A 22,005-nucleotide genomic window follows, 5' to 3' on the forward strand; every position below is an offset into this window, starting at 1 on the left:
ACTAAATCGTGAAGAGGGAATTATATGACAGCTTGCAAGTCAGACAGATCAATGGATTTGAAACATTTAAACAAACAGCACCGCTTTGTAGAAAGTGGTTAGTGAGGGGGAGGTGAAGAGGCCGGTGAATCCCATGCGAAGACTGGAAACGCCCAAAACATGTTTCAGGGAAATTCGTCTTGGGTTATGCACTCTTTTTCAGACTTCTTAAACTCGACCTGAGAACTCTAAGCAAATAAAAGTCCTCACAAACCAGGGAGGTAAATCCTCCAGCCGAGCAGCTCCAGGGGGAGGGGAGAGGGAGTGACTCACCCAGAGCTGGGAGAGACGCCCCCCACAAGGCTCCTCCTCCACCCTCTCCTCCCTCCACCCCTCCCTCCCTCCTGGGCTGAAACTCCAGAAGGAGAGCAGACAGGACTTCTCTCTGCTCGGCCAGCATCACGGTCACTACAGCCCACCCTGCCCCCGGTCCCTGCTCCATGGTGACACGACCACCAGTGACATGAGGCTGCCCCTTGCTCTGCTCCCCCTGCTGCTGCAGGTCTGCTGGGCCTCCGCACAGGACGACACCGTGGCCTCGAGGGCCATCGCCTTCCAAGGTGAGTGGACTTGCCGCGTCTGTTGGGCGAGGCCGGCCTGGACCAGACGCATCCGGCGTGAGGTCCAGGGGACCCCGGCCCCTGCCTTGATGCTCAAGCGCTTAGATGCGGCCCAGCTGGCGGGGGACCCTGGGAAGGAGGATGGGCCTCACCGGGTCTCAGCCCCTGTGCCCCCTGAGTGTCTACACCCCCTCTGCCTCCATCATCGGCTCCTTCTGATTCCTTTCTGGTGGTCAGTCAGGAAACGCGGTCACCTGCTCCTACACACCCTCTCCTGAAGGTCAAGCCCCTCCCTGGCAGTTTTAAATTCAACTTCTCCTTGCTCTTTTGGGAGTGTTGGGGCCTGACTGGGTATAAGGGGGTGACTGGCTGGGGAAGTGGCCAGTGGGGCTGGTGGGGGCTCACCTGGGGAAGGGGGAGCACAGGGCTGAGCCTCTCCTCCTGTCCGTGATCCAGACTGCCCTGTGGACCTGTTCTTTGTGCTGGATACCTCCGAGAGCGTGGCCTTGAGGCTGAAGCCCTATGGGGCCCTGGTGGACAAGGTTAAGTCCTTCACCAAGCGCTTCATTGACAACCTGAAGGACAGGTAGGACCTTGTCTTCCTCCCCCCGTCCACCATACTCTTGGAGGGCGGGGGAGACTGGCTGGTGTCTCCCCTACCTCAGCCAGCAGGCAGAGCTGGGCCTCAGTGTCCCCATTCTGAGAAGGGCGGTACTGGCCAGGCTACTTGAGTCCCTTCCCCTGGGGCTGTGTGATTCAGATGGGCTAGAAAAGGACTGAGTTGAGATGGAGCTGGCTGTTTAGCCAGGAGGGCCAAGGGGGACAGTGCTATAGCTTGGGCTCCCCAAAGGCAGTGTTGAACAGCTCCCCTCCCCCACCCTGAGCAGGCTAGGAACGCTGGCCTGAGGCCCTATGGGTCTGCCTGGTACCTAGAGGGGGCGCCCCTCACCAGCCACCTGGACAATGACCACTGCCCAAGTAGACGGTCACAGCCCAAGTCCCAGACCCGAGGTCTCAGTGTCCCCCGTGTCCAGTGTCCTAGTCAGAGCGGCCCCAGCCTGCTGTTGGCTTTGGGGGCAACATGCTCCATCCATCCATCCATCCCTCCACTTGCTCACTCACACATGGGGGAGCCCCTGGCGGCGGGTGTGGCCGAGGACGGGACCCGCCTGCAAGGAGGCGGGGCCGGGCCAGGGGGAGGGCTAAGCTCAGAACCAGGCTCCACCCATCTCCCTCACCTTCACAGGCCCCACCCCTCCTCCCGCTCTGACCCACTGACGGGCTGGGGGCTGACAGGCCCCCAGCCTCCCACCCACCAGAAAGGCTGCAGGGAAGGAGGACCGTCTGCCCAGTGCAGGGTACTGTGGGACCGAACCCCCAGACCTCCTGAAATGCCCGGGTTTATGAAGGCCAGGGAGGGCCCAGGTGTGGACAAGCTTCGTGGAGCGTGCACGGGGCAGCCAGGTGACCCAGCATCCCACTCTGGGGGGCTTTGACCTCGTACCTCATTCACTCCAATTGTGAACTGGGGGCTCTTCCTGCCTCTGTCACCTGTCGGCTGATGGGTTGGAGGGGCCTGGCTACCCCCTGAGATCCTCGGCCAAAGTGACCGGGGCAAAGAGAAGAAGCCACTCAGATCCAGGGGTCCTATCCCCTCCCTCCCCCTGTCCCTTGTCCCCTGTCACCGGCTCCACTGCTATCTATGCAGGGTCTGTCCCCCACTCCGTGGCCCTGGGATAGGGTCTCGGCTCACGGCTCCTCATCTGAGGCCCTGGAGATCAGGGGACATGGTGGTCACTAGCTGGCTGGGCCCGCCCTCCTGGCCACCCCCGTCTCCCTGCCACGTGCCCCCCGGCACGGGGACCAGTGTCTCAGGGCTGCTTACGGGACCACGTGCTCCTCCCTCTCGGCGTGAGAGGGGACCGGCTGTCTATCCACCTGTGACCCCGCTGAGCAGGGGAGGGGAGCGGGCCGGGGTGTGGGGAGACCCGCTCACCACCCCGGGCCCGCAGGTACTACCGCTGTGACCGCAACCTGGTGTGGAATGCGGGCGCGCTGCACTATAGCGACGAAGTGGAGATCATCCGCGGGCTCACGCGCATGCCCAGCGGCCGCGACGAGCTCAAGAGCAGTGTGGACGCCGTCAAGTACTTCGGGAAGGGCACCTACACCGACTGCGCCATCAAGAAGGGTCTGGAGGAGCTGCTCGTGGGGTGAGTGCCTGCCGCCCTGTGGCACCCTCCCCGGCTTAGCTCTGCCTGGGGAGGCCCAGCGCCGCCTGGTTGCTGCCCGCTGGCCGGCTGGACTTTGGTGCCTGAGGTCCCCAGAGCAGACCCAGTGCCCGAGGGGGTCGTGCTGGTGACCACCGCCCAGCCTGCCCCCTCCCTCCAGCTATCCACTGTCTCCTCAACCACTGAAGGCAGAGGGGACCTGAAAAGTGATCCCACAGAACTTTATTTTGTTTTAATATCCTTGTCTATGTTGTTGTTCAGTTGCTCAGTAGTGTCCCACTCTACGACCCCATGGACTGCAGCACTGCCAGTCTCCTCTGTCCTTCACCATCTCCTGGAGCTTGCTCAAACTTTGAGTCAGTGATGCCATCCAACCATCTCATCCTCTGTCAACCCCTTCTACTCCTGCCCTCAACCTTTCCCAGGATCAGGGTCTTTCCCAGTGAGTCAGCTCTTCACATTAGTTGGCTAAAATATGGGAGCTTCAGCTTCAACATCAGTCCTTCCAATAAATATTCAGGACTGATTTCCTTTAGGATAGACTGGTTTGATCTTGCAGTCCAAGGGACTCTTGAGAGTCTTCTCCAACCCTACAGTTCAAAAGTATCAGTGCTTCCGTGCTCACCTTTTTTATGATCCAACTCTTATCCTTTTCTGTAAGCCCACCTTATGGCCGGATCAACACAGGGAAACTGGAAACACTGCTCTGAGATCCACCCTTGGGTCTGCATCTCCCTCTGGGGTCTCTAGCCCCCTGCCCCTCACCTCCAGTCTAGGGGTCTCAGCGATGTGGTCCCAACGGGGCCCTGAGCTGTCGGGGTCAGCGGTGGCCTGAGGAGGCTGGGCCAGGTGGTCTCACCTCCTCCACACCCTGCAGGGGCTCCCACCTGAAGGAGAACAAATACCTGATCGTGGTGACTGATGGGCACCCCCTGGAGGGCTACAAGGAGCCCTGCGGGGGCCTGGAGGATGCTGTGAATGAGGCCAAGCATCTGGGCATCAAAGTCTTCTCCGTGGCCATCACGCCTGACCACCTGGTGGGGCACTCCCCCGGGGCCTGAAGTGGAGGGAGTGGGTACCCAGGGACTCCAGTGGGAGAGGGGTACAGACGTAGCCTGAAGGACTGGGGCTCCAGGGGAGTAGAGGAGGGGAGGGCCTGGCACTCCCACTGTCGCTGACGTTCACCCTCGCTCTGGTTGCATCCATGGCAGGAGCCACGTCTGAGCATCATCGCCACAGACCACACGTACCGGCGCAACTTCACGGCGGCCGACTGGGGGCAGAGCCGCGACGCCGAGGAAGTCATTAGCCAGACCATCGACACCATCACGGACATGATTGTGAGCGCCGCCTGCAGGCCCAGCACCCCACCAAGTCCAGGTGCCGGAAACCCTGTGCCCAGGAATGAAAGCTAATTTGACTTTTCTCTCTCACTTTTCAGAAAAATAATGTGGAGCAAGTGGTAAGCCCCTCCCCGTCCCCTGTGTCCCCCACCCTGGCATCACCATCGCCCGTTCCTCCACCAGCAGTCTGAGCGTGGGCGGCCGGCGTGGCCACGCCCACACTTCCTGACATGTCCCTCTGTCCTCTTCCCATCCCGCAGTGCTGCTCCTTCGAGTGCCAGGTGAGTGTGGCCCTTGCCTGCCCCCACCCCTGGGCCACCCCAATGGTGCCCCCACTAACTGTTCTTTTTGTGTCTTGCAGCCTGCCAGAGGACCCCCCGGGCCTCGAGGCGACCCCGGGTACGAGGTAAGTGGCCACATCCTGCCGGTGCTTACCTTGATGGAGGGGGAGGCCTGGGAGAGATATCCTGCAGGCTGCCGCCAGGTCTAGGGGTGCAGGTGGGCCCCAGGCAGCTGCCCTCAGCACCCACTGCCCAGATGCTCTGCTGAGCAGGTGTCCCAGCTATGGGAGAGGGTCTGGGCGTGGTGACCCCACAGCTGATTTGGTAGCCATGGCTGCTGTGGGGTGGGGTCTGCTGCCCCATCGTTCTTCCTGTGGTAGAGGGCATGGCCTTCCTGGAGTGAGTGTCCCTGTGGCTCTGCTCCTGGAGGTGGGCCTGCCGTGGGATGGATGCAAACATGGGCCCAAGGCCAGACTGGAAAACAAAATTCATTGCTAGTATTCACAACCTGGGAGCTCACTCATGAAATTCTCGATTTCTGGCTTTTCCTGGAAAGTGTCAAGTCCAGTGGCCATGGAGCCATGTGGCCACCTTCCACAGGGGGCTTCCAGGCTGCATCCACCTTGCACTCCCACCTGCCCCTGGGGGCCCAGCATGGCAGCAAGAACAGGCAAAGAGAAAAGAGTCAGGGTTTATTGGGCTGGCGCCGGGCAGCCCCAGGGCTTGGTGGAGTGTGTGGGAGAGACCCTGGGCCTGCCCTCATACCCTGGGCCTCGGGAAAGGTGCCTGGAAACCATGTAGACACTGGAGATGGGATGGCATAACTTCATAGACCTTTTTTTGTTAGCAAGTAAGGGCTTCCTTTTACCAGCTTTTTAGAAGTAAATGGAATTTGTCCTCTGACCATGATCTGCTCTCTGTTCTAGGGAGAAAGAGGGAAGCCGGGGCTCCCAGGAGAGAAAGGAGAAGCTGGAGAACCTGTGAGTGCCGGGTACCTGACTGAGGGGTGGGGACGCTGAGAAGCCAGAGGCTGGGAACCAGACCTCAGAATCTTCCGGAAGGATGACTGGTTTCTGAGCACCATGGTCGTGTGGCCTGATTCTCGGAGGACATGGCTCCTGTGGGTGATGAGGACTGGGGGGCACACGGCCCAGCTGGCCCTCCAGCACTCCCACCTGGGCAGACCCCCACGCCCCTCAGCCCCCCGCCCACAGGCCCACCTGCTCACAGAGGGCAGGGGGCAGCAGTCGGCCAGCAGGTGGCCTTTGCTTCAGCCGTGGTGGTCTCCGCCCCGGGGTGGGGGGACCCTGTGTCTCTTCCTCCCTGGAGCTCCACTGAGAGCCCCCAGGAGTGGGGTTGGGCCTCCACAGCAGGGCGCTTCTTGGACACAGGTCAGTGGTCAGCCTGCCGGGTCTCTCCAGCTGACCAGGCCTGAGTTGGGTGGGGAGTGAGGGGGCTGGGTGGGGGTTCCCTGCTCCCAGGGCTGTCTAACACGCCCCCTTCCTCTGCTGCAGGGAAGACCTGGGGACCTCGGACCTGTCGGCTACCAGGGCATGAAGGTGGGTCTCTCCTCCCCGACGCGGCCTTGCCCTGGGCCTCAGGGCATCAGGCCTCCAGCACCCCTCACACCCACTTCCTCTCCTCTGTTTGCTGTGTAGGGAGAAAAAGGGAGCCGAGGGGAGAAGGTGAGTGACCTGCGGCTTTGGGACGTGTCCCTGGGGCATGGAGTGGCCCCCCACTCTGGACAAGGACAGTGCTGCCCATTCCCTGCGTGGCGAGGCTGCAATGAGCTGGGGGTGCCTCACCCCACGATGGGGAGACCAAGCCCCTCACCCTCCCTTTCTATCTCCACAGGGCTCCAGGGGACCCAAAGGCTACAAGGTGAGATGCCCGAGGGGCACGGTGGGTGGGGACACTGCCCTGTGGGGGTGCAGACTGACCTTTGTCTGACCTTTGGTTTTTGCACTTCCCAGGGCGAGAAGGGAAAGCGAGGCATGGACGGCGTGGATGGCATGAAGGTCACCCTCAGCTCGGGGAGGGTGGAGGCGGGGCATATTTTTCGGGGAAGGGATGGTGGGCCAGGCTGTCTATCCTCGAGGAGGTGGGTGGATAGGGGTCTCGTGTGTGGTCACCCTGGGCAACTCTGAGGTAGCATGGAAGGCAGGAAACGTTTCTTGCCAAGCCTCAGGTCCCAGTGGACCCTACACTACCCAGCCAAGCTCAGAGTGTCTTCCACTGGGGGGAACTTTCTTAGGAAATGGTGGATGAGCCAGAGCTGAGAGGCATGACCCCCAAACCCACCTTCCTCCTTGCAGGGGGAGACAGGGTACCCCGGCCTGCCAGGCTGCAAGGGCTCGCCCGGATTCGACGTAAGTCACTTTCTCTCACCCGCGTCTTAAGGCTGTAAGCTCTCAGGAGTGAAAATTCCCTCAGTCCTGCTGCCAACCGTGCGAAGTCACGCACGCCATACGGCCTGGTGACCTGTCCTGCTGCCTTGTCGCTTGCCGGCAAGTGGCTGCCAGTGGCTGCCATTTCAGACTGTGGTCTGACTCTGTGTCCTCTCCCCAGGGTGTCCAAGGACCCCCCGGGCCCAAGGGCGACGCAGGTGCCTTCGGACTGAAAGGAGAGAAGGTCAGTGACTCGAGCCCGCAGAGGGTGGGCCCGGCTGGGGCTTTAACGACCCACCCGGCATTGAGGAGAACTTCCTTCTGGAAGCAGGTTCTTGGCTTCAGTGTAGGGGCCAGGCCCCACTGCTCTTCCCGGGCTGGCAGGGATGGGCGTGGGAACCTCTGCCCGGGAGAGCACAGGGTCCCCAGCCTTGGGCGTGTCCTGCCCCCATCGCACTTCTGGCACCTGCCTGTTCATCCGAGGCCTCTCTGGACACCTCAGGACGGTCCACACAGCCTGCAGCCCTCTGGTCAGCCCAGGATCGACCTGCTCATGTGAAATGTAACCTCAGGAATAAACTCTGCGAAATACTCACACTGCGGCGGGCAGAACAGTGAGGCCTGAGGATTCGCATTCTGCCTCTAATTCAAATCTGTTGCTGATATTTCTCTGGGTTTTCAGCAACAGCAAATGCTGGAAAAGTTGGAGGAGTAACATGGATTCTATCTCAAACGCATCCTAGCAATATGGATGTCCTGGAGTTTGGTTGAGGTCTGAGGGTGCCAGCCCCCAGCCTGGCAATCCCAGGCTTTCACTCTCAAGGGCCCGGCTGGCCCCTGCCATGGGCAGTGTTTGAACCTGGGAAGTGGGTTTGATGCAGAGATGTGAGTGGCTAGGGTCATCAGGGACTGCGGCCTGAAGCCTGGGTGAGGAGGGTCAGCATGGGGCCACGGGCCCCCAGGACAGCTGGGCATGACCTCCTGAAGGCTGACCCTTGGGTCTTTCCAGGGTGAGCCCGGAGCAGACGGGGAGCCTGGGAGGCCAGGGAGCACAGGGCCCCCCGGAGATGAGGTGAGCGTGCACGTTTCCCTGATGCAGTGGGGGTGACCGCGCCTGGGAGGGCCGCAAGGTCAGAGGAGACGGTCTGCACTGTTGTTCTCAGGGTGAGCCCGGAGAGCCCGGTCCCCCGGGAGAGAAGGGAGAAGCCGGCGATGAGGTAAGAGCCCTCCTGCCCGCGACACCCCAGACTCAGCAGCGATCTTCCTGCTGACAAACTCATGTCGATTCCTCTTACTCCAGGGAAATGCAGGACCAGACGGAGCCCCCGGAGAGAAGGTGAGTGGGTGCTCTGAGCCTCACCAGTCAGCAGCCGGTGTGACTGGTGTGACCCACAAGGCCCCAGTGGACGGGGCGGGGCATGAGGTGGAGAGACCATGCATCCTGGCATCTGCTGGGGAGACAGCCCTGAGCCCAGGACCCAGGCTCCCACCCCACACCTCACCGCCTCTGCTCCCTCCACACAGGGAGGCCCTGGGGAAAGAGGACCTCGAGGGACCCCAGGTGCGCGGGGCCCAAGAGGAGACCCGGTGAGTTACTGTCCCCAAGCTGGGACCCCCATCCCCTCAGAGGGAGGCAGAGACCCAGCCAGACTGGGGTCAGGCCATCAGAATCAAGGACAGGTCACCGTGACCCTCTGGCCCTGAGGTGTGGGTGACCCGCACCCTGGACTCCCATGTCCCAAAGATCCCCCTCTCCCACCTACTTCCTGTGTGGGACCTCGCCCCCCCAGGCCCCGAGCTGCAGAGAAAGGTCAGCAACAGATTCCAGATTCGGATTAGAGGCAGAATGCAAATCCTTAGGCCTCCCTGCTCCGCCCACCATGGTGTCAGCATGCCCTGCTTGTTCTTCAGTTTACATTTCACAGAGGGGAGTGTAGCCAGCACCCTCCCCCCACTCCTGCGGGGGGGGGGGGGGGGGACAATGAGCTGCCTCCAGGCCTCGGCAGGGGTATCGGCCCCTCATCATGGCCCCTTGGAAACACGAGTCCCCTGATGGCCAAGCACATGCCCCGTTGGAGGACAGGGGAGAGAAAGAAGCAAGGCCACCACAGCGGATGACAGGAGCTGCCGGACCTCAGCCGGTGGCCCCCAGGGCGGCCGTCCTCCTCCGTCTCCTCCTCAGTGGCTTTTCCTCCCAGGGTGAAGCTGGACCCCAAGGTGACCAGGGACGAGAAGGCCCCGTCGGTGTCCCCGGTGACCCGGTAGGAAGCCTGGCTGGCAGGGGTGGGGGGTGGGGGCGTGGTGCTGCCAGATGGGAGCAACTCACAGGTGCAGGGGGAGGTCTCTTCACTGCCAACCCAGGTGCTTCCTTGTGGGGGTGTGGCCTGGAGACCTGGGGTGTCTGGGGTTGGGGGGATGGCGGCCAGGGGGCTGGTACGAATTGGCAAGGTGGACCAGTGCTCACAGGGGGAGCCCTGTCCCTGGGTGGGCACCGCCAGGACGCAGCCCTGAGCAAAGACCCCCACGCTGCCCCCCACGTTGCCCTCAGAGTGGGGAGGATGCCTTGGTGCGGCTAGTGCTGGAAGAGGTCAGTGAGGATGGAAGCGAGGCAGTGAGCCATCAAGACCAGTGGGGGTGGGGAATGGGGGCGGGGCTGGCAGCAGCATAGGTGTGCTAGAGCCTGGGCCCTTGGGGACCCCTCCAGTCTGGGAAGGGGGGCAAGGTCCTGGAGGACTGAGCCCAGACAGGTACCACACCAGAGATGAACTGTGTAAACTTCCCTCAGGGTTTGGAGCCCAGCGGTGAGATGCTGGCAGGAAGTTGACTTGGGAGTGTCAGTCCAAGGAACATTCCAAAATTCCTGGGCGTGACCTTCTAGAGGCCATGCTAGGGGAGGGGAAGACAGTGGAGGCCTGAAGAAGCAGTGGGCTGGGCGAGAGGAGCAGCCTGGGAATAGGCTGGAAGCTATGAGCAGCTGGATGGGAGAGCTGAGATCACTCCCCCAGGGAGCATCATGCCTGACCACCTACCCCCCCACTGCCAACTGGTGCTCTCAGCCCATCTTCTCCAGACCCTGACTGGGTCCTGCTGCAGGGTTCACAAGTGGAGGGCATATGGGGTGACAGAATGCACACATAGATGAGACAGGTCAGGATGGGCTGTCACCACTGGGCCTTGGCCAGAGGGACAGGCAGGAGCCTGTCTGGCCGTCGGGTTTGTCCAAGTTGCCACACCACATTGATGGGTGATCTTGGCCAGGCTGTGCTGGAGCTCTGGTGGCATCCTGGCACTCCTGGTGGCCAGTGGGTCCTGGAAGAGGTCTACAGAACCCACTCCAGCTCCAGCCAGCCCTGGGGAATCACTGGAAGCGGGGCACACAGCCTGGTGCCACCCTCATGGGGCAGGGGGGCTGACACTTCAGTGGGGAGACAGACCATACATCCATGAACACATAGCAAATGGACAGTGTGTGTGGTGAGGATGCGTGGCAAGGGAGCTGGATCCTGCGAGGCCCCGGACTTCACCCGCCCCCTCCCATGGGGTGAGGGCTGTACCCAGGGCCCACAAGCCCCTGAGGGCCCCTGAGATGCAGGGTGCAGTCTGGGCTGGGCACCCTTGGCCTGCGATGGGACCTCTTCCTTGGCGTCCTTGGAAGGGTCTGCTTCCTGCCCCTCATCATTCTCGCAGACTGTGTGTAGATTGTCCGCAGTGTTTTGCTTTACAGAAAAATACTGTCATAAGTATCAACATCCATCTGTTGTTCAGTCAGATCATCTGTCCATCTGTCCATGTGTTTATCCATCTTTGTCTGTCCACCCATCACCTGTGTACACATGTGTGTATCTCTCCATCTGTCCATCCACCCATCACCTGTGTACATGTGTCAATTCAGTCCATCTGACATATGTGTCAGTTCAGTTCAGTCACTCGGTTGTGTCTGACTGTTTGCAACCATGCATGGACTGTAGCACACAGGCTTCCCTATCCATCACCAACACCTGAGGTTGCTCAAACCCATGTCCATCAAGTCAGTGATGCCATCCAACCATCTCATCCTCTATTGTTCCCCTTCTCCTCCTGCCTTCAATCTTTCCCAGCATCTGGGTCTTTTCCAGTGAGTCAACTCTTCATGCCAGGTGGCCAAAGTATTGAAGCTCCATCTTCAGCATTGGTCCTTCCAATGAATATTCAGTGCTAATTTCCCTGAGGATTGACTGGTTTGATGTCCTTGCAATCCAAGGGACTCTCAAGAGTCTTCTCCAACACCACAGTTCAAAAGCATCAGTTCTTCGGAGCTCAGCTTTCTTTATAGTCCAGCTCTGACATCCATACATGACTACTAGAAAACCATATCTTTGACTGGATGGACCTTTGTTGGCAAATTAATGTTTCCACTTTTGCATATGCTGTCTAGGTTGGTCATAACTTTTCTTCCAGACAGCAAGCTTCTTTTAATTTCATGGCTGCAGTCACCATCTGCAGTGAGTTTGGAGCCCAAAAGAATAAAGTCTGTCACTGTTTCCATTGTTTCCCCATCTATTTGCCCTGATCTTAGTTTTCTGAATGTTGAGCTTTAGGCCAACTTTTTCACTCTCCTCTTTCACTTTCACCGAGAAGCTCTTTAGTTCTTCTTTGCTTTCTGCCATAGGGTGATGTCATCTGTGTATCTGAGGTTATTGATATTTCTCCCAGCAATCTCGATTCCAGCTTGTGCTTCATCCAGCCTGGCATTTTGCATGATGTACTCTGCATAGAACTTAAATAAGCAGGGTGACAATATACAGCCTTGATGTTTTGGAACCAGTCTGTTGCTCCATGTCCAGTTCTAACTGTTGCTTCTTGACCTGCATACAGATTTCTCAGGAGGCAGTCAGGTGGTCTGATATTCTCATCTCTTGAATAATTTTCCACAGTTTATTGCAATCCACACAGTCAAAGACTTTATTGCATAGTAAATAAAGCAGAAGTATATGTTTTTCTGGAACCCTCTTGCTTTTTGTATGATCCAAAGGATGTTGGCAATTTGATCTCTGGTTCTTCTGCCTTTTCTCAATCCAGCTTGAACATCTGGAAGTTCACAGTTCATGTACTGTTGAAGCCTGGCTCAGAGAATTTTGAGCATTACTTTGCTAGCATGTGAGATGGTACAATTGTGCAGTAGTTTAAACCTTCTTTGGCATTGCCTTTCTTTGGGATTGGAATGAAAACTGACTTTTTCCAGTCCTGTGGCCACTGCTGACTTTTCCAAATTTGCTGGCATATTGAGTGCAGCACTTTCACAGCATCATCTTTTAGGATTTGAAATAGCTCAGCTGGCATTCCATCACCTCCACTAGCTTTGTTCGTAGTGATGCTTCCTAAGGCCCACTTGACTTCACATTCCAGGATGTCTGGCTCTAGGTGAGTGATCACACCATTGTGGTCATCTGGGTCATTAAGATCTTTTTTGTACAGTTCTGCTGTGTAATCTTGGCACCTCTTCTTAATATCGTCTGCTTCTGTTAGGTCCATACCGTTTCTGTCCTTTATTGTACCCATCTTTGCATGAAATCCTCCCTCGGTATCTCCAATTTTCTTGAAGAGATCTCTAGTCTTTCCCATTTTATTGTTTTCCTCTATTTCTTTGCATTGATCACCGAGGGAGGCTTTCTTATCTCTCCTTGCTATTCTTTGGAACTCTGCATTCAAATGAGTATATCTTTCCTTTTCTCCTTTGCCTTGAACTTCTCTTCTTTTCTCGGCTATTTGTAAGGCCTCCTCAGACAACTATTTTGCCTTTTGGCATTTTTTTACCATGTGTACATATGTGTGTATCTATCCATCTGCCCATGCACCCATCACCTATGTACATATATGTGTATCTATCCATCTATCCATCCACTTATCTGTCTAGTCATCTGTCATATATCCATGGATGTATGTATCCATCCATCCATCTATCCGCCCACCCACCTGCTCATCCATCCATCCTGAAGAGCTTCCAAGACAATATCCAGCATGTAAATTCTTAGCAGTAAAATGTCTTAGCCCCAGTGTTATATGTATGAGTTGACATTTGCCAAATAATCCTACCTACCTGCCCATCTGGCCCCCACTCACATTCCCCCAAGAATGTAAAACAAGCTGCACACACACTTCTGCCAACATGAGCTGTGATCAGACTCTGGCTCCGCACGTTTAGTCATCTCCTGGATTGACTGTTGGTGTGTTTGTGGGCTGAGCGTGGTCTCTGCTGGGCTGTTCATGCAGTTGATCACTTCCCACCAGGGTCTGTGTCCCCCACGGTGGTGGGGGATGGGGGGCTACATCCACGGTGCAGACGTTGTTCTCATCTGTCCTGAGCTTGTCTGGGGTGCCTTATAGTTGAGGTTGTCTTGCTTGTGCACAAAGGTTTACAGATGCTCTCACCCCTTTCAGTGTAGTTTTGCTCACCTCTGATTCGTCGGGAGCATAGATTCCAGCGGTGGAAGAGGGGTGGGCTTGCCCTCCTTGGCTTTTTCAGTGAACAGCCAGCCCGTTGTCACAACGCACATGAGTGCAGTCTGTCTCAATGATTGAAATGCGGTTCCATCAGGTTTAAAGCGCCTCATCTCTACGTGTCTCTTTCTGGAACGACTGTCACACGCCCCTGCTCTTTCTGTGTCCACCCCATTCCCACAACTGACTCTTGTGGCCTCAGGCTGAGCAGGCCCTGTTGCCAGGCCACCTCCCAGGCCCTGGCCTTTTCTGGACAGTAACTGAGGAGCTGTAATCACTCCTGGCCAGTGATGCTGACACATTCTGCCCAGATTCTTCCTGTGGCACTGTCGGGAAGTCATTCAAACTCTAAAGGCACAGAACACTGGAAGCGGGACCCTGCCTGGGGTCCTGGGTACGTCCCAATCACGTTAGTTTTCAGAGTAAATGGTCGCTGCAGTAAAAGGAAGCTGCCGAGAGTGTGGGGCAAAGGGAGGCCCCTCTTAGGCCGCAGGAACCCTGGACACTGCTGGGAACGGCTGCCTCCTTTGGGGGGTGCCCTGTGTCCCCCCAGTCTGTGACCAACTGGGGATGGTCCCCCCTGGACCTGTGGCTCCCAACCCAGGTGGCACTTGGTCACCTGCACATTCAACTTCCTGGCCCCCAGGTCTTCTGTTTCTGAACTCAGCCCCACCCTCCCGACCCTGTCAGGGGTCCCACAAGCCCCTCCCGACTCCAGACCCAACAGGAGGTCGGCTCTGACACCAGGGTCCATGCAGAAGGTCCTGGGAAATGTGTTTTCCCAAATCGCAGGAAAAGGCAACTGAGAAACTGAGGAAGGGTCCCGTTCTCCTGTGTGCACCCGGCCACCAGGCCTGGCCTGTCCTCATCCTTCCACAGTGGTCACCCCCATCCTCCCGCAGTGGGCACCCCCATCCCCCTGCAGTGGGCGCCCCCATCCCCCCACAGTGGGCACCCCCATCCCCCTGCAGTGGGCGCCCCCATCCTCCCGCAGTGGGCACCCCCATCCCCCTGCAGTGGGCACCCCCATCCCCCCGCAGTGGGCACCCCCATCCCCCTGCAGTGGGTGCCCCCATCCCCCCGCAGTGGGCGCCCTGCATTCCTCCGAAGTGGGCGTCCCCTCCCCCCACAGTGGTTGCCCCAGGAGCTCCACCCAGTTTGGTGTTTCCATGTCTCAGGCAGTTCCTTGAGTTCCCAGGATGTGCTACTGGGGACCAGGAAGCATCACCACACAGGGCCACTCCCATCCCTTTCCTGTCCCAAGATAGGTCAAGGGTCTGTGGAATCCTTGGGGGACCAAGAGCCTGGATGGGAAGGCAGGCGATGGCCCCCAGGGAGCGGCAGAATGGAGCAGCCAGCAAGGGTGGGGTGTGAGGCTGGGGGCCACTGAGGGTCATAAGGGGCCCATCTCGGGTGTGTCCTCTCTCTGCAGGGTGAGGCTGGCCCCATTGGGCCGAAAGGATACCGAGGTGATGAGGGGCCCCCAGGGACCGAGGTGAGTAGCCCTCCCTGCCGCTATCCCAGGAGGGACTAGCCTGACCCCCATCCCCACCCCCCACCCAGACTTCTTTGGGAGAACCCCCTGGGCTCCTACACATAAATGTTCCACTTCACTTCATGGAATGTGTGACTCTGACGACATTTAGAAAATGCAGAAAAATATTAAAAAGAGAATTGAAATCGAAAACCCCACCTAGAGAGAAACAGCATCGACAGATTGGCTTATTTCTTTTCCAAATTCCTTTTTTTTTTCTTTCTTTGCATGTTATGCCTTATGAATTTGACTTGAGAAGGTTTTCTGTTGTTTTTCTCATTATGAACTCAGACCTTAACGATTGTTCAACTTTGCTGACATGCTGGCGTTGGCCACGCCTGCAATGTGTCTGCTGGCACCTCCACCCCGTCTGGTTGAGCTCTTGGGTGTGAATCCCCCACAGTTGACCCCCTGGGTCCCTGTCCCTGTTCTGGTCACCTCCTTCTTGGGTCACTCCCTGGGTGGACATGGGGGAGGTATAGCCTCTAAGGCCCAAAAGTGGCATGGCCTCCAAGATTCCAGGTTTAAACACCTTTTTATGAGTAATTTATGTGCCACATGAAAACATATTATCTTACTTAATTCTCCTCTTTCATCCAGGAGGCCTCGTGCCTCCGAGCATATGTGGCTTGCTACCCAGAGTCCACTTCATTTTCTCCTCCTTAGGGCCCCAAAGGAGCTCCAGGGCCTGCAGGCCCCCCCGGAGACCCCGGGCTGATGGGTGAGAGGGTGAGTGATACAGGGCAAAGGGTACATCCTGGGCGGGATATTGCCTGGGGCCCAGAGTCTGGAAGCAGCTGGTCTGGGCGAGTCCTGCAGTGGCTGGACTCCATCTGCTCTCCCAGGGTGAAGACGGCCCCCCCGGGAATGGTACCGAAGGTTTCCCCGGCTTTCCTGTGAGTACTCTGCATCCTGCCTGATGCCCCCTTAAGCCAGTGGGACACATGGCTCTCTGACTGGGGCTGCCCCTCTGGTGTGACTGGTGTGACTGATGTGACTGTCCTGCCTTTCCCCAGGGCTATCCAGGCAGCAGAGGTCCTCCTGGGATAAACGTGAGTACACGCCATCTGCTCTGCTGGCCATGGGAGGTGTACTTGGGCACACATGCTCGTGCACGCACATTGCTCCCACACCTGAGCAAACACGTGCAGACACACACAGCCCCGCCTCAGTCCAGCTCATCACCAAGCCCCGCCCTCCGCCCCCAGCCCCTGTCTCTGTCTCCTTAGGCCCCACTTGGCCCTGGGCGCCCCTGCTGGCTGACACCCCCCTCGGGATCTCTTCACTCCATGGCCCACCCCAGAGGCCTGCCCCCTAGAAGCTCAGAGCCGCAGCACCCACCCCAACCCTGGGCCAGCTCCCCCTAACTATGTGCTCTCCATCACCTGCAGGGCACCAAAGGCTACCCCGGCCTCAAGGGGGACGAGGGAGAAGCTGGGGACCCTGGAGAGGACGTGAGTGCAAAGCCCACTGCGTTTGGCGACGTCCCCGGTCAACCTCGGCCTCGAGGGCCCAGAGCCCACGGATCATGGGGGAACGTGGCTCCGAGGGTGGCTGAGCATTCTGGGGGTGAAGGGGGTGATGGCCAGGCTCATAGCATGTGGTCTGGCCACGCGTGGCAAGCCGATGACACTGCACTGTGTCTTTCCAGAATAATGACATTGCTCCACGAGGCGCCAAAGGAGCAAAGGGCTACCGAGGTCCCGAAGGCCCCCAGGTGGGTTCATGGGCGGGGGGGGTGCCCTCCTTGAGGCTGTAGAGTCTGGGGTGGTGGGAACCTGGGAGCAAGGCTCTGGGGATGGGCTCCAGGAGGATTGAGGAGACACGCAGTTTCAGGGTCTGGGGGGCTGAGCATGAGGGGGTGGGCAGAAGGGGAGGACAAGTCTCCAGGTGAGCTATGACAAGCATGGCAGGGCCTCAGGTGGTGCCTGGGTGAGGCCGGGCACCTTGCCCATCAAGGTGGCACCGTTAGACCTGCCGGGACACTCTCCCATGGTGGGGTGAGCTCCCACTGACCGCCAGGAAAGGGCAATCGGACAATGGTCACCAGGTGGACGACAGTAGCAGGTTCCCCAGCCTTGAATGTGCAGAAGCCTCAGCTCCTAGTGTTGGAGGACCCTGCATGAAGGGGGTCAGCCAAGGGCTCCTGTCAGATCTGCGGCTCAGGAATCAGCATGGCCCCAGCATCCACCCTGACAATCCTTCTCCTAACCTTTCTCTGACAGGGACCCCCAGGACACGTGGGACCACCAGGGCCAGACGTAAGTATTGTGAATATCCTTGGGGACTGACCACTCTGGCCAAGGCTCCTGTGGGGTGGGGAGGCTGATGACAGCAGGAATCACAGGAAGGCCACAGGGAGACATGTGGAGGCCCCAGCAGGGACACATGGAGGTCACAGCCGACACACAAGGGCCGTGGGGGCACGTGACAGTCACAGTGGGGATGTGTGCCGGTCGTAAGGGAACATACAGAGCCATGAGGGGGGACACATTATGGCCACAGTGAGACACCTGAGGCCACATATCAGAGGCCATTTCAGATGTCCATGCCCCGCAGGCAGGGACCTCCCAGGTAGAGCGGGGCACGCCCTGGGAAGGGGGACACCCTGCCCAGCCCAGCCCAGCCCCTCTGCGGTCCCAGCTGGAGTCCCAGGGGAGGGGGACCTGGAGGGCTGGCCTCACCCCCGAGCCCTGGGAAGCCTCTCCCCCCACACCAGGGGCCACCACAGGAGAACCAGTTCCTTCTCCTGGGAGTGTCTCTTCCCTCACCCCCAGGAATGCGAGATTTTGGACATCATCATGAAAATGTGCTGTGAGTGTCTCCCCCTTGATCACTACCCTGATGAGAAAGAGCGTCCTGCCATATGCCGCCTGGGGGTTGCAGGCAGGCAGGAGGGCAGGCGTGGGCCCCTCCTGAGAGGAAGCTGGGGGGAAGGGTGAGGGGGCCCTGGCTGGGGGCTTTAATCTCAATGCCTGCCCCTCCCATGAGAAAGTCTGGAGGGGTGCAGGGGTAGCTGGTTGGGGAGTTAGTCTTGACACCATATGACTGCCTCTTTCTTCTCTTCCCAGCCTGCTGTGGTGAGTCTGACTCTTCACCTGGGAGGCGGACTCATCTCCCCTCCCCTGGATTGGCCCTGGGTGCTGGCCTGCCCATCCTCCCCTGGTTATTAACGCAGCCAGGGATGGGGGGACCGGAGTTCTCTCCACGACCCCCAGTCCTTGAGCCCCCACCCCTCGCTGCCCTGCTTTGGAGGGGTCCTGGGAGGGGCTCCGAGGCTTAACGCACCCCTGCCGCCTGCAGAATGCAAGTGCGGGCCCATCGACATCCTCTTCGTGCTGGACAGCTCCGAGAGCATCGGCCTACAGAACTTTGAGATTGCCAAGGACTTCATCGTCAAGGTCATTGACCGGCTGAGCAGGGACGAGCTGGTCAAGGTGAGGCGGCTGCCCTGGCCTCGCTCGGGGATGAAGTTGCCCAGGGAGGCAGGGATCTGTCCTGACACCAGAGTGGAAGGGCCGGTTGCTGGGGGCTGCGGGAGAGATGCCTTGTTTCTCAAAAGCCAAGGCCCCCAGCCCAGCAGAGCATGAGATCCCCCTGGGGGCCTGGGGGCCAGTCCAACCCGGGACGGGGTGGGGGGGTGGGTGGAGGCGTGACCTGAGCAGGGAGAAGCACCAGCACCCCAGGGATCCTGGGGGTGCTCCTCATGGCGGCGGCTCTCTCGAGCAGTTTGAGCCTGGGCAGTCGCATGCGGGCGTGGTACAGTACAGCCACAACCAGATGCAGGAGCACGTGGACCTGAGGGACCCCAACATCAGGAGTGCCCAGGACCTCAAGGAGTGAGTGTGTCTGCTTGGCGCCTGCACGCGCATCGTAGCCCAAGGCGCACTTGGGCCCCTGACCCCTGACCCTGGCCCTGCCCTTGACCCCCGGCCCCCCTGACTCCTGGTTCCCGCCCTAATGATACCGTGGCCCTGCAGAGCCATCAAGAAGCTGCAGTGGATGGGTGGGGGCACCTTCACGGGCGAGGCCCTGCAGTACACCCGGAGCCGGCTGCTGCCGCCCACCCAGAACAACCGCATCGCCCTGGTCATCACGGACGGCCGCTCGGACACCCAGAGGGACACCACCCCGCTCAGCGTGCTCTGCGGCCCTGACATCCAGGTGGGGCGGCCCCCACGCCACACTGTCGCCCTCACGCCCAGGGACTCGGGGGACTGTCTGCACCAAGGGCCACACCAACACTGCCCCTCCCCCCAGGTGGTCTCCGTGGGCATCAAGGATGTCTTTGGCTTGGCCGCGGGCTCTGACCAGCTCAACGTCATCTCCTGCCAAGGCCTGGCACCCCAGGGACGGCCGGGCATCTCGCTAGTCAAGGAAAACTACGCCGAGCTGCTGGACGACGGCTTCCTGAAGAACATCACCGCCCAGATCTGCATAGGTGAGCGTGGCAGGCAGGCCCCGTGGTTCGGCTGTCCGCTCTCCACTCGCTGTGACCTCCGGCTGTGGCAGCAGATGCCCATGGCCAGCAGCGTGTCCACTCCCCTTGAGCTGCTCCCCATTCTTACTCTGGAGGTTGTGGCCTGACTCCCTTGTGGCTTGGCATCCACACAGGTGTTCCCCAAGTGTGGGCTGCACCGTGGTCTCCCACTGCACACACGTGCACTGGGGTCTGAGGTTGGGTGCACCCAAAAGTGTGGGCAGTGGTGGGCCTTGGAGCCTGAGACCCCGCAGAGGTTCCCACGTAAGGGACACACTTGCCACGTCCATCTGGGCTTGGCCCAGGATCAGAGCTGAGTCCACATTGCAGCTGCCGGACAGTAACTAGAGAGTGCTTCAGGCTCAGACTCAGGGCCCCGACTGGCACAATGGAGCCAGCATTACCTGGGGCTTGTGGCATGGGGCCTGTGCTGTAGAACACCCTTCCTCAGCCCTGAGCTTGGTCTCCCTGTTCTTGGAAGGGCTGGTGCCTGGAAGACCCTTCCATCACTCAAAAGCCCTCTCTGGAATAAGGGACATCCCTCCTGTTGGATGGAGACAGTGGTGGCCGTGCCTTCCGCCTCAGAAGTGCCAGGGGTCCTCTTGCTGGGGGGTTACAGGAGGAACAGCGGTCCCTATGATCACTGGTTCATGCTGTGGGGTTTTCTCTTTTACAGACAAGAAATGTCCAGATTACACCTGCCCGAGTGAGTACTGGGGGGTGGATGGGACCCTCGTGGGGGGCGCTGGGTAAGAAGGGTCTGGAGTCCATAGGGGGCGGGGCAGGCTCCCAGGGCCTGCGGTGCACGCTCACAGCTGCTCCACCCGCAGTCACCTTCTCCTCCCCGGCCGACATCACCATCCTCCTGGACGGCTCAGCCAGCGTGGGCAGCCACAACTTTGACATCACCAAACGCTTTGCCAAGCGGCTGGCGGAGCGCTTCCTGACAGCGAGCCGGACAGACCCGGGCCAGGACGTGCGCGTGGCAGTGGTGCAGTACAGTGGCACGGGGCAGCAACGGCCGGAGCGCACAGCCCTGCAGTTCCTGCAGAACTACACAGTGCTGGCCAACACCGTGGACTCCATGGACTTCTTCAATGACGCCACCGACGTCATGGACGCCCTGGGCTACGTGACCCGCTTCTACCGCGAGACCTCGTCCAGCGCCGCCAAGAAGAGGCTGCTGCTCTTCTCGGATGGCAACTCGCAAGGCGCCACGCCAGCCGCCATCGAGAAGGCGGTGCAGGAGGCCCAGCGGGAGGGTGTGGAGATCTTTGCGGTGGTGGTGGGCCGCCAGGTGAACGAGCCACACGTGCGTGTCCTGGTCACGGGCAAGGCGGCGGAGTATGATGTGGTCTTCGGCGAGCGCCACCTGTTCCGCGTGCCCAGCTACCAGGCGCTGCTGCGGGGCGTCTTCTACCAGACGGTGTCCAGGAAGGTGGCCCTGGACTAGTGGCCTGGCCCCTGCCACCGAGACAGAGGCAAGAGGGGACCTAACGTTCCTGACCGACCCGACTAGCTAGGATTTTTTTTAAGGGAAAGCTTGAAAAGCCGTGATTCGATGCTCTATGCTTGGCCCACCCCCCAGAACAGAGTGTTGGTGCTGGGGTTCTGCCGGCCCCCTCCTGCCACCTGCCTGAACCCTGCACCCCAAGTGCCCTCCTCCTGCTGCCTGTCCACGTCCCCTCATCTCAGTCAGAACCCTAGCACCTGGTTCTCTTTCCTTTCTGGGGTCAGCTGTCACTGCCTTCCCTCTCCACCAGCCCCCGCCACCACCACCCAGAGCTTGACTTCCCTCCGATCCTAGAGTCCTTCCGGAAACCCTCGCTCAGCCAAAAGTCAGGTCTCCCAGGGAACTTGCACAGGAGCGTGAGCCCTGATGAGCTAACCCCCCTCACAAGGCTCTTGTCACTCACGCCTGCCAGCAGAAACCACGACTCCTCCTTGATGGCAAAGCCCAGACCGCAAACCCCAGAGCGAAGGTGCTATCCTGCCCCACCTCACCCCAGGACTGGAGGCCTGGCCACACCCCCTGGGGCACAGTGAGGCGTTTTATCAGAAACAAGCTGAAGCCCTTTTTCCTCAAGAAAGTGATTGGTTCTACATTTTATTGAAGATTTTCTTGGTTCTTTAGTTTTACTTTTACTCCTTTCTATGTCTTTTCTCAACCGTGTTCATGTGGGCGACTTTTCCAAATAAAGGTTTTCACTCTCCTTTCCGTGGTCGTTGTTCTGACCCCCACTGTGCTTGCCCTTTGCAGCGACAGGAGGACTCAGAGGGGCTGAGGCATCCGGGGGCCTGAAAGGTGCCTCCACGGCCAGTCGCCGTCCATTCACACCCCTCTTCCAGGTCTGGGAGAAAATCGGGAACTTGAAGGCCATCCCTGGTACTTGGGGAGGACTTGGGAGGATGAGCCTGACACCCTGATTGTAGAATCGGAAGCAGGTTCAGAGGCAGTGGGGGCCACTGGGAGATAGGTCTCCCAAACGGCCAGCATTCCAACCCCCAAACCACCCCAGGATGTCTGCAGGGGCTGGGCAATCCAGCCTGGATTCAGAGCAGACCACAGAGAGGCCCCACCCCCTACCCCACAACCCCCACCCCTGTCTTCAGGAGAAGCCCCCCATCTGAGGAAGGCAGGTAGAGTGTTGTGGGAGGAGGAAAGGGGAGAGG

The 22,005-nt window shown here is 59.2% G+C and overlaps 1 protein-coding gene across 1 annotated transcript; it reads left to right on the top strand.

Moving 5' to 3' along the window:
* Window positions 1–378: 378 nt before the first annotated feature.
* Window positions 379–21,545, top strand: COL6A1 (collagen type VI alpha 1 chain). Its single transcript, XM_065942315.1, has 35 exons — window positions 379–599; window positions 1,056–1,185; window positions 2,612–2,812; window positions 3,708–3,867; window positions 4,042–4,170; window positions 4,272–4,292; window positions 4,434–4,454; window positions 4,535–4,579; window positions 5,381–5,434; window positions 5,969–6,013; window positions 6,113–6,139; window positions 6,309–6,335; window positions 6,428–6,472; window positions 6,770–6,823; window positions 7,023–7,085; window positions 7,851–7,913; window positions 8,005–8,058; window positions 8,142–8,177; window positions 8,366–8,428; window positions 9,040–9,102; window positions 14,751–14,813; window positions 15,519–15,581; window positions 15,698–15,748; window positions 15,869–15,904; window positions 16,244–16,306; window positions 16,504–16,569; window positions 17,078–17,113; window positions 17,630–17,666; window positions 17,924–17,932; window positions 18,156–18,289; window positions 18,582–18,691; window positions 18,833–19,016; window positions 19,113–19,293; window positions 20,009–20,038; window positions 20,163–21,545. The coding sequence occupies exons 1-35, from the start codon at window positions 503–505 to the stop codon at window positions 20,783–20,785; spliced, it is 3,084 nt and encodes a 1,027-aa protein (XP_065798387.1). The 5' UTR covers window positions 379–502; the 3' UTR covers window positions 20,786–21,545.
* Window positions 21,546–22,005: the final 460 nt, after the last annotated feature.

This window comes from Muntiacus reevesi, chromosome 8, assembly GCF_963930625.1.
Source record: "Muntiacus reevesi chromosome 8, mMunRee1.1, whole genome shotgun sequence".
NCBI classification, from domain to species: Eukaryota; Metazoa; Chordata; class Mammalia; order Artiodactyla; family Cervidae; genus Muntiacus; species Muntiacus reevesi.

Excerpts from the sequence above, each read along its gene's own strand:
- COL6A1 (XM_065942315.1), top strand. The coding sequence starts at position 503 with ATGAGGCTGCCCCTTGCTCTGCTCCCCCTGCTGCTGCAGGTCTGCTGG. Across the intron at positions 600-1,055 it reads GAGGGCCATCGCCTTCCAAG|ACTGCCCTGTGGACCTGTTC; the intron begins GTGAGTGGACTT and ends TCCGTGATCCAG. Across the intron at positions 7,086-7,850 it reads TCGGACTGAAAGGAGAGAAG|GGTGAGCCCGGAGCAGACGG; the intron begins GTCAGTGACTCG and ends GGGTCTTTCCAG.